At 46.7% G+C, this 15,701-nt stretch overlaps 1 protein-coding gene across 2 annotated transcripts; it reads left to right on the top strand.

Annotated features, from left to right (window-relative positions):
* The first annotated feature begins 4,458 nt into the window (after positions 1 to 4,458).
* LOC135229086 (small ribosomal subunit protein eS4, Y-like) lies at positions 4,459 to 8,913 on the top strand. 2 transcript variants are annotated; one of them, XM_064278878.1, is made up of 4 exons: positions 4,459 to 4,862; positions 5,469 to 5,546; positions 7,813 to 7,993; positions 8,797 to 8,913. In XM_064278878.1, the coding sequence occupies exons 1-3, from the start codon at positions 4,725 to 4,727 to the stop codon at positions 7,960 to 7,962; spliced, it is 366 nt and encodes a 121-aa protein (XP_064134948.1). In that variant the 5' UTR covers positions 4,459 to 4,724; the 3' UTR covers positions 7,963 to 7,993; positions 8,797 to 8,913. The 2 variants fall into 2 exon arrangements, 1 of the variants encoding a protein (XP_064134948.1); XR_010319881.1 differs by lacking the exon at positions 4,459 to 4,862 and adding an exon at positions 5,158 to 5,368.
* Positions 8,914 to 15,701: the final 6,788 nt, after the last annotated feature.

Below are 15,701 nucleotides of genomic sequence, written 5' to 3'. Positions count from 1 at the left end.
TGTGCTCCCCTCCCCTCAAAAAAGCTCTTTTTGGTTCTCAAAAAATGTTTCAGGACAGTTGGCGTAAGGACAAGAAATCTTAAAAATTCAGTAAGCAGTTTCCCAGTGTTAAACTAACACTCCTAACTAATTTTGAAACTGTTTTAGGTACGTGGTAAGATAAAGCAAATAATGGCATTAGAACCAAGAAATTTCAATATAAAAAAAAACAATTTAAGGAAGTTAAGGAGGGGGTCAGATGGACATCGTTGGTTCGGTGGTAGAATTCTCGCCTTCCTGTGAGAGACCTCAGTTGGATTCTCAGTCAAAAATCTCATGGGCAGCCACCACCTCTGTGTCGCTGCTGGCACTCTACTGTGTATGGAGGCCCATGATTCCGTCCCGACTCCACAGCAGCTAACATTAAGAAGGAGGGGGTGGTGGTGATCTGCTGCTTATTTTCCTAGAGGCAGAGGCAGGTTGTAAGCAGAAAACTCTGGCAGGGGCAGAGACAGGGGAAATGTGACTTGGGTAGGATGAGTCTGCAGTGAGTCTTTTATATAAACAGCACTGTATGTTTTTCCTGGTCATTCTCAGAGCTGCCAACCTGTTTTTTTTTTTTTTTTTTGTGGCTCTGGGTTCCACAAATACAACATTGAAGTGTTTCCTTCTAACTTGAATGAATAAATGCTTAATTTTCTTAGCCATCCACAAGTAATATTGTGCTTTCGGCACCCAGTTTGGGGACGGCATTACCATGACTCTGCCTGTTTCAAAAGCGATATTTTACAAAAGCAAGAATGTGGACTTGGGAGTACAAGGGCAAATGACTTAAATTCTTAGAGCTTCATTTTTAGGTTGGTTTAAGAAAGTGAGGGTGATAATCCCTACTCTGTTGATATCGTTGGAAGGACTGCACATTCAAGACCACCATTAATACATAATGGCAGAAAGAAGCAAATGATAAAGAGACCAGACAGACTCCACCATGGCAAATCAAGCTGTGTGCACATACCTTAGCGACACAGAAGGAAGTTGGTGCAGTCCTGACACGTGGCAGGGAGCTTGACCACAGTCTCCAAGATGACAATTAGTGTCTAGACTCTTGGGCCCTAAAGCTGGATTTCCCCCTAGGATCCAGCCTTACATAGGTAAGGTCAACTTTAAGTCCTATCTGGCTATCTCTTGGAAACCACCTCACCTGGGCCAGGATCTCCTTATCAATCCCAGAGCCTCAGAAATCACAACGTGTTTACGTGATCCATTATATTCAACTCCTCATCTATCATCCTTAGAACTTCCTGGTGCTGCCCAGCCTGGAAGTGGCCCTTGTGGCACAGTGGTTAAGGGACTGGCTGCTTACCAAATGGTTGGCAGTTTCAACCCGGAAGCACCCTCATGGAACAAAGAAATACCATAGGATCAAGTATCAATTTCTCTCAGAAACCGTGGAGGCCAGTAGGCAGTAAAATTACGTATTTAAAGTGCTGAAAGAAAAGAACCTTCACCAACATTATATCCAGCAAAACTGTCCTTCAAGAATGATGGTGAGACTAAAATGATGTCCTATAGGTCTCTTAAGCTCTGTCCATTTTTCTTCATTCTTTTCTCCTTCTTCTTCTCAGACTGGACAATCACATCAGTTGATTTAACATATCAGACTAGTAGTTCACTGCCTGGGCTTCCTCATGGACAATTTCTATTAATTTTCTTTTCCTGTGAATGGCCCACGCTTTGTTTCTTTGCATACATTGTATTTTTGTTGTTGTTATTGGCAACCGGTTGCTTTGAATACTATAGTGGGGTAATGCTGAAAATCAGCTTCTACCTCCTCCCTGGAGTTTGCTGTTTGCTTACTTAATATCTTTCCTCAGCTGTTTTCTAAAGTCTGGATGCTTTGTCAGGTGCGACCACGGAGGTCTCTGTAAGTGGTCCTTACTGGTCAGCTAGTGTTTTATTTTATTTATTTTGTTGTTCAGAATATACACAGCAAACCATACACCAATTTAACACTTTCTATGTGTACAATTCAGTGGCACTGTTACACCTTTTCAGCTGTGCCATCGTTCTCACCTTCCTTTTCTGGGTTGTTCTTCCCCCATTAACATAAACTCGCTGTCCCCCAAGGTTCCTGTCTAATCTTTTGAGTTGCTGTTGTCAGTTTGATCCCCCACGGAGAGTTCTTAAAAGCACATAGTACTCAAGGTTGTTGTTGTTAGGTGCCCTCAAGTTCGTTCCGACTCATAGCAACCCTACGTACGACAGGACGAAACACTTCCCGGTCCTGTGCCATCCTTACAATTGTTGTTATGCTTGAGCCCACTGTTGCACCCACCGTGTCAAGCCACCTCATCGCGGGTCTTCCTCTTTCCCGCTGACACTGTACTCTGCCAAGCATGATGTCCTTCTCCAGGGACTGATCTCTCCTGACAACATACCCGAAGTGTTAAGATGCAGTCTCGCCATCCTTGCTTCTAACGAGCATTCTGGTTGTGATGCTTCCAAGACAGATTTGTTCATACTTTTGGCAGTCCATGGTATATTCACTATTCTTTGCCAACACCACAACTGAAAGGAATCAGTTCTTTTTTGGCCTTCTTTATTCATTGTCCAGCTTTCACATGCATGTGATGCGGTTGAAAATACCATGCCTTGGGTCAGGCGCATCTTAATTTTCAAGGCGACATCTTTGCTTTTCAACACCTTAAAGAGGTCCTTTGCAGCAGATTTGCCCGATGCAATGCGTCTTTTGATTTCTTGACTGCTGCTTCCATGTGTGTTGATTGTGGATCCAAGTACAACAAAATCCTTGACAACTTCAACCTTTTCTCTTTTGTCATGACGTGGCTTATTGGTCCAGTTGTGAGGATTTTTATTTTCTTTATGTTGAAGTGTAATCCATACTAAAGGCTGTGGTTTTTGATCTTAATCAGCAAGTACTTCAAGTCCTCTTCACTTTCGCCAAGCACGGTTGTCACCTGCATAACGCAGGTTGTTAATGAGTCTTCCTCCAATCCTGATGTCCCGTTCTTCTTCATATGGTCCATCTTCTCAGATCACTTGCTCAGCATATACTGAACACGTATGGTCAAAGTTTAGAACCCTGACACACACTTTCCCTGATTTTAAACCACTCCGTATCCCCATGGTCTGTCCATACAGCTGCCTGTTGATCTACGTACAGGTTCCTCATGAGCATAATTAAGTGTTCTGGAATTCCCATTCTTCATGATGTTATCCATAATTTGTTATGATCCACACAGTCGAATGTGTTTGCATCATCAATAAAACACAGGTAAACATCCTTCTGGCATTCTCTGCTTTCTGTTAGGATCCTTCTGACATCAGCAATGATAACCCTACTTCCACATCCTTTTCTGAATCTAGCCTGAACTTCTGGCAGTTCCCTGTCACTATACTGCTGCAGCTGTTTTTCAATGCTCTTCGGCAAAATTTTGCTTGCGCGTGATATTAATGATACGGTTTGATAATTTCGTATTCGGTTGGGTCACCTGTCTCGGGAATAGGCATAACTATCGAATCTCTTCTGGGCAGTTGGCCAGGTAGCTGTCTTCCATATTTCTTGTCAGAGACAAGTGAGCACTTCCAGCGCTGCTTCCGTTTGTTGAAACATGTCAAGTGGTTCTCCGTCAGTGATCACTCCCCGGGCAAATGTCTTCTTAAACTCACTCTCCTCAGGGACCTCATAAATTCGCTTTCCAACTTTTCAGATTTCCCCATATCTATGTATGTCTTTGACTAACACGAGCTCTGCAAATGATCCAGTCAAGAAAGAACGTTTCAGTTCAGAAAACAATGCAATATTTTGTACTGTTCGATTTGTAGGGGAAGGGAGATTGCATTTTCTTGTGGAGGAGAAAGAAGAAAGGAAAGTCATCAGGAAAAGGGTAGAAAACTGAGCGTGTGTGCAAGCTGCTGGGGCGTTAGGGAGGTGACCAATCCTATCAAGGTCAGTAGCCCTCACAGAGTTCTTTCAGCGCTGGAGCTGAATCAGCAAAGGGGCCGGAGAAACAGCATAAAAAAAAAGGGGGGGGGTGGGGGAGTGGGGGGAGTTGGGGGGGTGGGGGGGTGGGGGGGGGTGGCCCCGGGGTTGGCCGGGTTCCTGGCGTGGACTTAGAAGCCAGAGAGAAAAACTACAAAATCCGCGAGGACGAAGCTGTAGAGTTTCCGAGGTGGGAATACGACGAACGATTTTTTTTTTTTTTTTTTTGGAGATAAACTCACCTACCATAAAATTCACCGCCTTACACTCACTATCCAACCCAGGACAACAAATGGTTTTTAAAAATTGAGCTACAATTCACATACCGTAAAACTCACCCTCTTAAAGCGTTCCTTTCCGTGGTTTTCAGTTGTGTTCTCAAGGTTACGCCACGGTCACCACCACCTAATTCCGGACAAAGGAATCATTTAGTTTTAAACTAAGCCGTCACTTCGCAATCACAACATGTCAGAGTTACAGCGGATCATATCGATTATTTCGTTCAGTCGATTCAGTAATAAAGGTCATATCCTGCTCCTTTTTGACCTTTATTAAATATTTCGGGGCCCGAACTAGGTCACCGAGCTCAAGAGACAGAAGGAAGGGAGGGAGGAAGGACCAAAAGCCACGCGCCGTTTTAAGTGCCACAGGTGAATTAGTATGCGAAAGCCGATATAAGAGTAATTTCAGTTCGGTGCTTTTCAGCCGCCAGAGAGCAAGACCAAGGGACTTTTCACTGCCTATGAGTCGGAAGGGACCCGGCGGCGCTGGGCAAAGTGCGGAACTCAACTTCTCGCTCTTCGGGTTCTGCGGCTCAGGACCCCAGAGCACGTTGCACCGGAAGGGGAGAGCTTCCTCTCCTTCGCAGCGTTTCGCCATGGTAAGACGCTTGTTTTCCGGCTCCCGGGTTATCTGTCTCTATCCTCCGAAGAAGCGGTGCTCCACCTTTTCCGCTCTTTCTGTTTTCGGGCGTCCATGCCAGGGGGAGGGAATGCTTCTTGTGCAACTCCAAGAAGCCCGATCCGGACCAGGAGCCGAGGTCGGAAAGAAGTGGCTCCGGGCTGGGAGCTGGCGCGCTTTGTTTCTCTCAAGCTTGCGGTTGGCGCTTAGCGCCTGGGCCGGTGGTGCTTGAGACTTGACTCTGTCCTTGTCCACGCTTCCCAGTACCGCCTGGTACTGGGATTAATTGATTTCGACGCTCTCGAGGCCTTAGATTTGCTGGGAGGGCAGTGAGGACGCTGTCTCGGCGGACGCTGAGGGGTCCCACGAGGTTTCTAAAGGTTTGTGAGTTCGCCGGAGGCTCCGTTGTGCTGGGCCTGGCAGGAGGTAGTACTTTCTCAGAACGGGGAGAGAAGTTGGTTGAACGATTCTTTTCCCCGAAATCAGGTGGGTATTACCCATTAGCCGCTCTTACCGGTTGTCGCTTAGAATGCGCTTTAATCTCAGCGGAGTAGAATTTGTGTCGAAGAGTTGGTGTGTTTTCCAGGCTCGGGGCCCCAAGAAACACTTGAAGCGGGTTACAGCGCCTAAGCATTGGATGCTCGACAAGCTAACGGGTGTTTTCGTGAGTATGATTTTTTCGTTGCTGCTGTTCCAGTATTTTTTCTTAAGCCACTGGTCATAAATGCCCGCTAGCTACCTCCTACGGTTGCTGTTTGCCTTGGGCGGTGTTTACTGCGTTCTTTTGGGCCTTTTCGTTTCCAACGCCTGAACTCAGAACTTGTAAAAACTTTGTTTCAGCAGGCCCCTTAAGTTCTGATGTCCTGTCCAGAAACGGTGGGTGTGGTTTTCAAGTGCCCTCTGCACTCAGCACTGCTGTCTGAGGCATAATTTCGCTGAGAACCACACACAGTGTTACTTCGTTTTGTAGCTACTTATTGGGAGCCTGCCATGTGACAGGTACTGCCTTAGGCCCTCGGGGATGTGTCACAATACAGAATGGTTCCCGAAAACCCAGAGGGATCCCTCTCTTGTCGAATCTTACATTCCTGCTGGGAGGAGAGGGAAGCTTGTAGTAGGTCCAGAAATGGTAAAAGCTATTGGGGGAAACGTTTGAGCAGTGGGAGCGGAATCAGGAGTGGGAATTGGATGATTGCAGCTTTAAAGAGGGTGCAATGCAAAGACCTCTCTTCAGAAGTCAACTTTTGAACGAGGATCCCAAGGAAGGAACAGAGTGAGCCACTGCAGGTGTTTAGGGAGTCATTTCCAAAAGGATCTGTCCAGCTGCTAGGATGGGGGAAGATATTACTTGCAAGTCGTATTACGCAGCCCATCTTGAATGACTCTCCCACTTAGATTCTTAATGTTTGCACTCGAAGAGCTGCAGTCCTAAGAAGACCCACAAAAGAAGGCGAGCATGCCTTGTCGTGGGGTTCTGGTGATAAAAGCAAGCCTGGTGGATGCTCAGAAGGCTGTCTGGTGCTCTCCGTTGCCCTCTGAGGTCCCTCCTTTTCCAGTGGATTTGGTACCTGTCTTCTGGCAGGTCCAGAGCCAAAGGGAGGTTCCACCTCTTAAGAAAAAGAGTTTTAGTAACGGTACCAAAAAAAACCCAAACCCACTGCTGTCGAGTATATTCCGACTCATACAGACTCTGTGGGGCCGAGTAGAACTGCCCCGTAGAGTTTCCAGGGAGTGCCTGGTGGGTTTGAGCTGCTGACCGTCTGGTTAGCAGCCATAGGTAGCACTCAACCATCAGGCCACCAGGGTTTCCAGTAACAGTACAGGCTACCATAAATAATTAACTATGCGTACTTAACAGTTGAAATGCTGCTGTTTGTGCTCGGGCCGGGTTACTGACTGAACTTCTAGTAAAGGCTGTGCGATGAGGCAGTGGTGCCTCAGTGATACAATTCTCACCTTCCCTGTGGAAGACTGGGGTTCGATTCCCGGCCAGTGCACCTCATGCAGGCACCATCCAGTCTGTCAGTGGAGGCTTCTGTGTGGCTATGGTGCTGAGTATGTTTTAGCGGAGCTTCCAGACTAAGACAGACTAGGAAGAAAAGCCTGGCGATCCGCCTCAAAAAGATCACTCATTGATAACCCTGTGGAGCACAGTTCTAACGCGCATGGGGGCGCCTTGAGTCGGGGTTGACTTGACAACAACTCTTTTTTTCTTTGTTTGTTTCTCATGAGTGAAATGCCTATCTCCGGCACCCATGCCTGAGATTTGAAAGTTCGCAGGAGTACACGCCCAGGCCTTGAGTAGCTGAGGGTTTTCATACAGAGTGGAAGGCAGTTGTGAAAGGACAGTATAGCACAGAGGTTGTGAGAGTGTGGGATTAGTTGCAGCACGAAGTGGCCATACCCTGTGGCAAGCAGTTGAGACAGGAAGAGGGTTGGGGTGGTCCAGCAACGTTGTGTGGATGCTGGTGGGACCTGTGCGGAAACTTTGAAGACCAGAGTGACGAGGGAGTACCGGAATATTTTATTGAGGGCTGTGGGTGTAGCATGCCATGACCGAGATGCGTGGGATGCGGTGGTACGTTCAAGGAATCCTTGAAAGGGCTGGGGAGGCGGCCGCAGTGCTTGAGGCATGGTAAAACGGAGAGGTGGGCAGTGAGGCTGGCTTCTGCCAGGACCCTGAGGATGGGAGGCCGGGGGCGGGGGGGATGTGTGGGTGGCACAAAGCCTAGTATTGACATGGCTGAGGGCTCTGGACCCTCCAAACAAAACAGACCCCTCCATATTGATTGGTTAATTGCCCTCTTGTATTCCTCTTCTGCCCAACAAGTTAAGTTCAAGCTGAACCGTGTCTCGTCTCCTGCCGAATCTGGGGGAAGGGGTGGATCTCCAGTGATCAAGGAGCTGGCTGCCCCTGTTTTCTTTTGCAGGCGCCTCGTCCATCGACAGGTCCCCACAAGCTGAGGGAGTGTCTCCCCCTCATGATCTTCCTCAGGAATAGACTCAAGTATGCGTTGACTGGAGATGAGGTAAAGAAAATATGTATGCAGCGCTTCATCAGAATCGACGGCAAGATTTGAACTGACATCACATACCCAGCTGGATTCATGGGTAAGGAGAAGGGCTCTTTATGTTGGAGAAGAGACAGGTTGAGGGAAAATAAGGCAGGCGGGGTTATGCGATCAGGATTATAGCTGTGTTTTCTCCCCCTGGTTTGTGTGGTGTTGACTTAATCAGCTTTGGCTTGGGGTGGGGATGGTGGCTGGTGGAGGAGGAAGAGAAAGTTCACACCCCTCTGGGAAGAATGGGCTGAGGTGGGAGGTGGAGAAGGATACTGAGGAATTCTGACTGTTTCGTCCACCCTTTCCTTACGTGTTGACAGTTTCAGTAGTAGGACCATCCAGAATCCAGCCAGTCAGCCAGAAGGGCGTTCTTTATGTATTTACAGGTCCGGCTCTGTTCTTCTCAAAACCCCAAACTAGAGTCAGGACTCTGGGTAGAGAGGGAGTAAAGAAGCCAGGGCACTGTGTGAAGCCTGACGAGCCTTGCCACCTTGTTATATGCAAGCACTATATGTAACGCTCACGTTGCCCCTTCTTTTGGTTTCTTGGTGCCTGTGTGCTCCCTCCGCTTCCTCCTCAGGCTCTGGAAGTGTGTTAACCCAGAGCATGGTCTCAAACGGCCGTTGTACACGAATATGAGAAGTGGTGGAGCGACCATGAATAACAGCCACTTCCCCTTGCAACATTTACTGGGTCAGGTGCAGAGTTCGGCTGTTTTCTTTCAGAAGCTCCAGTACTGGGGAATCCCAGCTAGTAAAACCCTTCTTGCATTCAGCTTGTCACACTGAGCCCTGCTGCTTAGGCAGAAGGGTCTTTACACTAATCATACCCATTATACCTGTTGGTGAACAGATGTCATCAGCATTGAGAAGACAGGTGAGCATTTCCGCCTGGTCTATGACACCAAGGGTCGTTTTGCCGTTCACCGTATCACAGCTGAAGAGGCAAAGGTAAGTCCTGTGTGTCAAATTAAGTGGACTTGGTCATTTTCCAGACTGGAGTCTATGATTAAGGTTGCCAGAGGGAGTTCAGGCCAGATTCTAAGGCTACTTACTGTCTCTGTGCTCCAGGGTCAGATTTCCTTGTTCCCCTTGTTGGTCAGGTTGGTTGATCCAGGGGCGTGGTCTCCAAAACTGGTGTAAGATAGTGAATTTTTACATAGGGCTCTTTAGGGCCAGAGTGCTAGTTCAGTAACTTGTTCTCCAAGGGACAGGATATTTCTCTATGGCAAAGGTCTGTGGTCTTGGAATCATGAGGGCCTGATTATTGTCCATGGAACCTTAGCAAAACTATGTAGCCTTTCCTGAGCCTTTGTTTTTTCTGTAACTGGTGATAATATCCTTTACTGCTGGGTTTTTAAAGGATCAGGTAAACTTAACACCTGAGTTGGTGCCTCTTGAGGAAAGGGAAAGGGAGTTTTATTTCACATAGGAAGCTCCTTTCCTCCCTCCCTCCCTCCCTCCCATGTAGAAAACACCTGTAGGGGAACCAGGATCACCCCTGAGTCATCATGCCTCTTTTCCCTGAACTTAAGGTCTTGGGGTAACATACCCCTTTTTATTTCATGCATACCGCCATCACCTTTGCTGACCAGATGCCATCTAAATAAGATCTGTGGGCGAATTTTAATATATTCAGTGAGAATTTGTTTATTTTACTTGTCTGCCTTGCTCAAAGTCCCCCTGTACCCCCTTTTTCTGGGCGTGGGGAGGGAAATACTGGTATCCCTATGGGAGTTTACAATATTTTTGCAGCTGGATAATCACTTGATTGTTTGTTGTGTGGTTGTTGGGGTAGCGGGGAGCAGCAGCACTTGACACAAGATCCACTCTGAATTTGTGTGTGGCTCCAGTGGTAGGCCCTTGAATCCTGTGCAGTCTTCAGTTGTCCAGGCCGATGGATCCTGTTTTCGGAGACATAGCAGATCGGTAGTCCCTGTGAATTTCTCAAGGAGAGATGTGGAGAACGAGAGACACGGAATGTTGTGTTTACCCACTGGCCCTGCTCGTCGGCCAACCACCGTTTAAAAGTTTGTTATTACTGGCAGAATACTGTAGCAGCAGAAGGGCCAAATGGCCACCGTGAATTTGAGACTGAAGCCTGTGCCATAGCTGAGAGATTTGGGGAGTTGTTGGTTGACCTTGTTTCAAGGTTCATGGGCTGTTACTTTGGGCAGAGGGCTGGGGAGCATTCCCTGTGACTGCGTTAACCCACCCAGCTTGGCTTGAGCCAGGGGTTAAAGGGCACAGGGACTATAGCGCATGGAGAATTTGGAGGCCTTAAGGGGGGCAGGGGCGTAGCAGGGAGCCTTTTCATACAGAATCCTCGTTGACATTGGATAGTTTGTGATCGGTGACGGGGGCGTACGTAGAGACGGAGATTCCGTATTGCATAGGGTTTATGAACAGTGGGGTCTGGGCAGTGCAACTTCTGTGTGCTGAAAACTGCGAAACGCTGAATAAAGAATGCAAGGGAATTACAAAGAGCATGTAACTAAATGGTTTGTGGATGACCGCTCATGAACAGTGGAAGATTCAATGTAGGAAAGGTGGCATTTCTCCCCTCTCCAGGAAAAAAAAGGGGGGGGGTGACTAGAGTGGGTGGTATTCGGGACATGTTCCCCACTGGCCAGGTGTTCAGGAGTGGTAATGAAGGGATGCTGGTCAGGGCTTGGTTGCCTAGCCCTGTTCCTGGTTTGACACTTTTTGATATCCTCACTCACTTATCTGTCTCTCTTAAGTTCCACAGGCATTAGGAAAGGCTTTAGATGTTACCCTGCTGGATTTATGTGTTAGGAGGATCATTGTGGTGGTGCGAATTTGGATCATATTAAGGGGACAGGAAGAAAGGGTGACTGAGTGACCCATTGAAGAGGCCATAGGCAGCGGGATGGGACAGAGAGGTTGGGGACCTGAACTTGGGCAGTGGCAGGGGGTTGGCGGGGATAGTGACTGAGGTGGATAAAAAGCCACAGGCCTTGTGGATTGTGGCAGGCGTGTTGGATCCCGGTGGTGACATGATCACAAGTCACCCATGATCGCTGTCAGGATTTCTGAGCTGACAGCCAGAAGAGTTGAGGCTTTCTGTTAGCAGGATGATACTGGAGAGCAAGGGCAAGGTCTCTTTTTCTCTAAATTTGCTATTCCTGTGATTGGTGAGAAATGGAGCAGGTTCTGGAAGCTTCTCAACTGTCTAGGACTTTCTCTTAAGCGTGCCTAGCTTATGCCTAGACCAGGGTGCTCTGCCCCCACTCCTCTCCATTTGTCCCAGACACTTTATAAGCAGGTGAATTTGGGGTTCTCCTCCGGCTCACGTAGTTTTCTTTTCATCCGTTATACCTTTGATCGTTCATGACCTGAATCCTGCCCAGCTGTGGGACCTAATCCAAGCCCTAATCCCTGGTCTGGAACCTCGCCCCCAAATGCAGAGACTGAGCTGCTGTGTTCTAAGAACTCAGGATTGAGCTGGGACCGATCTGTTAACTGGTTGCTGTGCCTTTGGTAGTGGATGTAGTTGGTGACCAAGAGGGTTCTAGAGTCACTGGGCGTGTGTGCAGAGGGAGAGGAGATGGAGAAAGGGAGGGACAGGGGATCCCATTCTAAAAACGAGGGCCAACCCAAAGAAGACTTGGTTTTCTGTAGATGTCGAGGTTACCCACGCAGTAGGAAGTTTAGCTACCTGGCAGATTCCCCCCAGTGGGAAAGCCAGCCTTGCACTTAATGCAGCAGTAGGTCCCTGGCAAGTTGGTGCTTTCCTAATCCAGGATCTCAATTTTGAGCTGTTGAGGTCTCAATTCTGAGCTGGTAGGGTTTAGTGGGGAAGTAAATTCATAAGAGGTTAGTACGAGGCATCAGGTTGGCTTTTGCAGGAGCCAGATTTCTAAACTTCAGAATAAAGGTACACGGTTAAAAGTTTTGCCTGCCTTGGGCTTGGCCTTCAAAGCATTGCAGCCCAGCTCCATCGGTTCCCGCCACAGGTTAGATCCAGGACTATTGTCAGTACCTGGGAGGGTAACAGTGTTTCAGTGATTTGAGGGGTAGTTCCTGAGTGTCTTCTCTGTTTCACAGCCAAACATCCATGGATGTTTCAAGGACCAAGATGTGTTGTGGGACGTGGGCTTGTGGTTCCAGAGCAGGCCTTCTCACAGGATGGAGGGAGGCAACTTCAGAGAGGGGGCGGTACCTTTTCCACAGGGGGTTTCATGTATAGTGAATGATAGTGACTTAGGCAGTTAAAAAGCAAATGACCCTTTGCCCAAGGCTTCAAGGTTGGTGCTGCGTTGGAGAAACAAAGAGAGGGTATTATTTCGGAAATGGTTGGCTGCTGAGAGGATTTGCAGAGGGTGCAGGATTACCCACACTTGCAGAGTGGGCAAGAGGCAGTTCACTCTTGCGCAGAGGTGACTCTTCAGGCCTACCCCAACAGGGCAAGACCGAGCAAGGGTTTTGTTTCCATGATTGATTGCTGTCTCCCTTCTCCTGACCCTCAGCAACACCTATTAGCTAATATGACTCTGTTAGCATTGTTCTCAGCTCAGCTGAGAGAGTACATTGTGATGATGGCTTATTGAAAGACCGGAGAGTGGCACAAATGATCAGTGTGTGAACAGACATCCCAATGGAGCACGAGGCAGCAGAGTCTGGTTGGGCTTGTTTGTTGTAAATTGCAGTGAGTGGATTCTGACTCGCAGTGACTCATGTGTGCACAGTGAACCACCCCATAGGGTTTTCAACGATGTGACTTTTGGAATCAAATCCCTAGGCGTTGTTTTGGCAGTGCTTATGGGTGGGTTTTAACTGCCAGCCTTTGGGCTAGTATTTGGGGCATAACTGTGTCATCCATGGACGCCTGTGCCTTTCGTTGTCGTTGGTGTGTTGATTCTGACTGGTGACTTTGTAGGACAGAGTAGAACTGCCCCACAGGCAGTGATCTTTATGGGAGCAGATCACCATGTCTTTTCTCCGCTGCTAAATTTGAACCACTGACTGTTCGGTTAGCAGCCAAGTGCTTCCTCCATGTGCCATTAAGGGTATATGAGCCGGTCTGAACCAAAAACCCATGGACCTCGAGTTTATTCTGACTCATACAGTGACCCTACAGGACAGAGTAGAACTGTCCCATAGGATTTCCAAGGAGTGGTTCGTGGTTTCGAACTGCTGACTTTCTGTTAGCAGCTGAGCTCTTAACCAGTGCACCAGCAGGGCTCCCTGGTCCCGTCTAGCCTGGCATATTTCAGAGCCAATGAGCTGATGGTAGAAAGAATGCTGGATTAGCTTAGACTGTAGGCTTTTTAGACTTAACCAGAGTAGGATTAAGAAGACATCACACCCTAGAGATGTGCAGGATAGCTGGGTGATGGAATGCATTCAGTGGGCAAAAGACTGCATCATGAAGCTGGAGGGGCAGAGGTAGAGAGGGCCAGATTCTGCTCTGAACAGGGCAGTGATCATAAGAGGGATCTCAGTAATCTCTTGGTGTGGAGCCCTTTTAGGAGTCGCTGGGCGTTGCAGACGGTTAAGCACTGGTATACCAGCTGACAGGTTGGCGATTCAAACCCACCCAGAGGCACTTAGGAAGAAAGGTGATAGCAATCTGCGTTTGAAAAGTCACAGCTGTGAAAACCCTATGAATTGCAGTTCTACTCGGTACACGTGGGGTACCCCAAGTCAGAATCGACTGAACGGCAAGTATTAAAAGAGGCGTTTTAGACCTAGAGCCTGGGATTTCAGAGTTCTCCCTCCTGGTCATTCAGGAAAATTAGATTTCTTAAATTTAGCATCTAGGAGAGCACACGGGATTCAGAGTACCTGCTAGCTGTACTTTTTTAAAAACCGATACTGCTTTGAAGATTTACTCACATATCATCAAAGATGAAAAGCTGAGCAAGAAGCTCAGCAAACACCATACAGGATAGACCCTAAAAGAAATACCCTGACGAGTATCATAATCACACTCGCTAAAATCAAATAGAATCACGAGAGCAGCTTGAGAAAAAAACTCACATACAGAGGGGAGACAATAAGATGATACTCTGATAGAGAGCATGCCGGCAAGAACACATGACATACATAAAATGTTGAAAGAAAAAAATTGTCAACCAAGAGTAATGGATTTTTCAAAACTCTAGCTCAGGTACGATGGTGAAATTAGGACGTTTCCAGATAAACAGAATTTCATGGAACAAATATGTAAAAACTAGCCAATGTGTAAGAATCATTAAAGGGGGTCCTTTTGTTTACGAGTATCAACAATAGCAGGCGAGCTTGAATTTAGGGCACAGGAGAGCATCAGGCAGGTACCAACCTAAGTAACAAACTCTGAAGATGTAAAAAACTGAAAGAATTAAAACAGGGATCCAGTGATACCAGTCTGTAAATAACAACAGTATCAGAACAATAAAAGAAATAAGTGGTGCACATAGGTATAGAAGTTTCAAATGGAGAGGAAGTCCAGGCTATATAAAGGAATAAAAGACTGCTTTAAACTAGAGAAGATAGGGGTAAGTTTCAAGATAACCACAAAAAAAGTTTACAAACCTCATTAAAATGGAGAAAAACGTAAAGTCTCAGTAAACAGAAAATCTATAACAACGAAAGATACATAAAAAAAAAAAAACCCACAAAAAACAGGAATTCAGCACTGAAGAGGAAGAACAAAGAAAATACCAGCACCTTCCCCCCGCAAAAAAGTACTCCAAAATGACAGCAATAAAGTCAAACCTATTAATAATTGGACCGAATGTAAATGGATGAATGCATGAAGAGACACAGTGACAAAATGGATTAAAAAAAAAAAAAGATCCATCAGTGTGCTGTCTACAGGAGACACTCTTTAGAAACAAAGACAAATATATTAAAATCAACGGATGGACAAAATATACATTAAGCAGACAGCAACCTAAAAACAGCACAAGTACCAGTGCCAGTCTCGGATAAAATATGCTTTAAAACGAAATGCACTGTAAAAGACAAAGAACAGCATTCTATAATGATCAAAGAGACAACCCACCATGAGAACATAACCATAATAAATACCTGCACCCAATGACAGAGCTCCAAAATGCATAAAACAGGCTCTAACAGCACTGAAAAGAAAAATTGACAGTTTCACAATCATAGTAGGAGACTTCAACACATCAGTCTCAGTAAAAACAACATCTAGAAAGAAACTCAGCAAAGATAATGAAGATCTAAAGGCCACAAAAAAAAAAACAACTTAACCTCAAAGACATAGACTACTATACCCAACAGCAGCAAAGTATCTGTTCTCTTCCAACACATGTAGAACATTCTCCAAAATAGACAGCTTACGAACCAAAGCAGTCCTCACGAAAATCCAAATTATTGAGATAATACAAAGTACCTTCTTTGATCACAATGCCATCAAAGTAGAGATCAACAAGAAGAAAAAAATAAATAAATTATATACATGGACCACCTTGCTTAAAATCCACTGGGTAATGTCATTTTTGTTAGGTGTCGTCGAGTCAGTTCCGACTCACAGCGACCCTGTGCACAACAGTAGGAAGCACTGCCGGGTCCTGCGCCATCTTTAACAGTCGTTATGCTTGAGCTCATTGTTGCAGCCACTGTGTCAATCCACCTCGTTAAGGGTCTTCCTCTCTTCCGCTGACCCTGTACTCTGCCAATCACGATGACCTTCTCCAGGGACTGAATCCTCCTGACAACATGTCCAAAGTATGTAAGATGCAGTCTCTCATGCTTGTCTCTAAGGAGCATCCTGGCTGCAGTTCTTCC

This window comes from Loxodonta africana, chromosome Y (genome assembly GCF_030014295.1).
Source record: "Loxodonta africana isolate mLoxAfr1 chromosome Y, mLoxAfr1.hap2, whole genome shotgun sequence".
NCBI lineage: Eukaryota > Metazoa > Chordata > Mammalia > Proboscidea > Elephantidae > Loxodonta > Loxodonta africana.
The sequence above is the reverse complement of the archived record's forward strand: the minus strand, read 5'-3'. Positions and strand labels throughout refer to the sequence as shown.

What these genes read in the sequence shown, in the direction of transcription:
- LOC135229086 (XM_064278878.1), top strand. Translation starts at nt 4,725, where the DNA reads ATGAGTCGGAAGGGACCCGGCGGCGCTGGGCAAAGTGCGGAACTCAAC. An exon ending in CTTCGCAGCGTTTCGCCATG is followed by an intron (nt 4,863 to 5,468) that starts GTAAGACGCTTG and finishes TGTGTTTTCCAG; the next exon opens with GCTCGGGGCCCCAAGAAACA. An exon ending in ACAAGCTAACGGGTGTTTTC is followed by an intron (nt 5,547 to 7,812) that starts GTGAGTATGATT and finishes TTTCTTTTGCAG; the next exon opens with GCGCCTCGTCCATCGACAGG.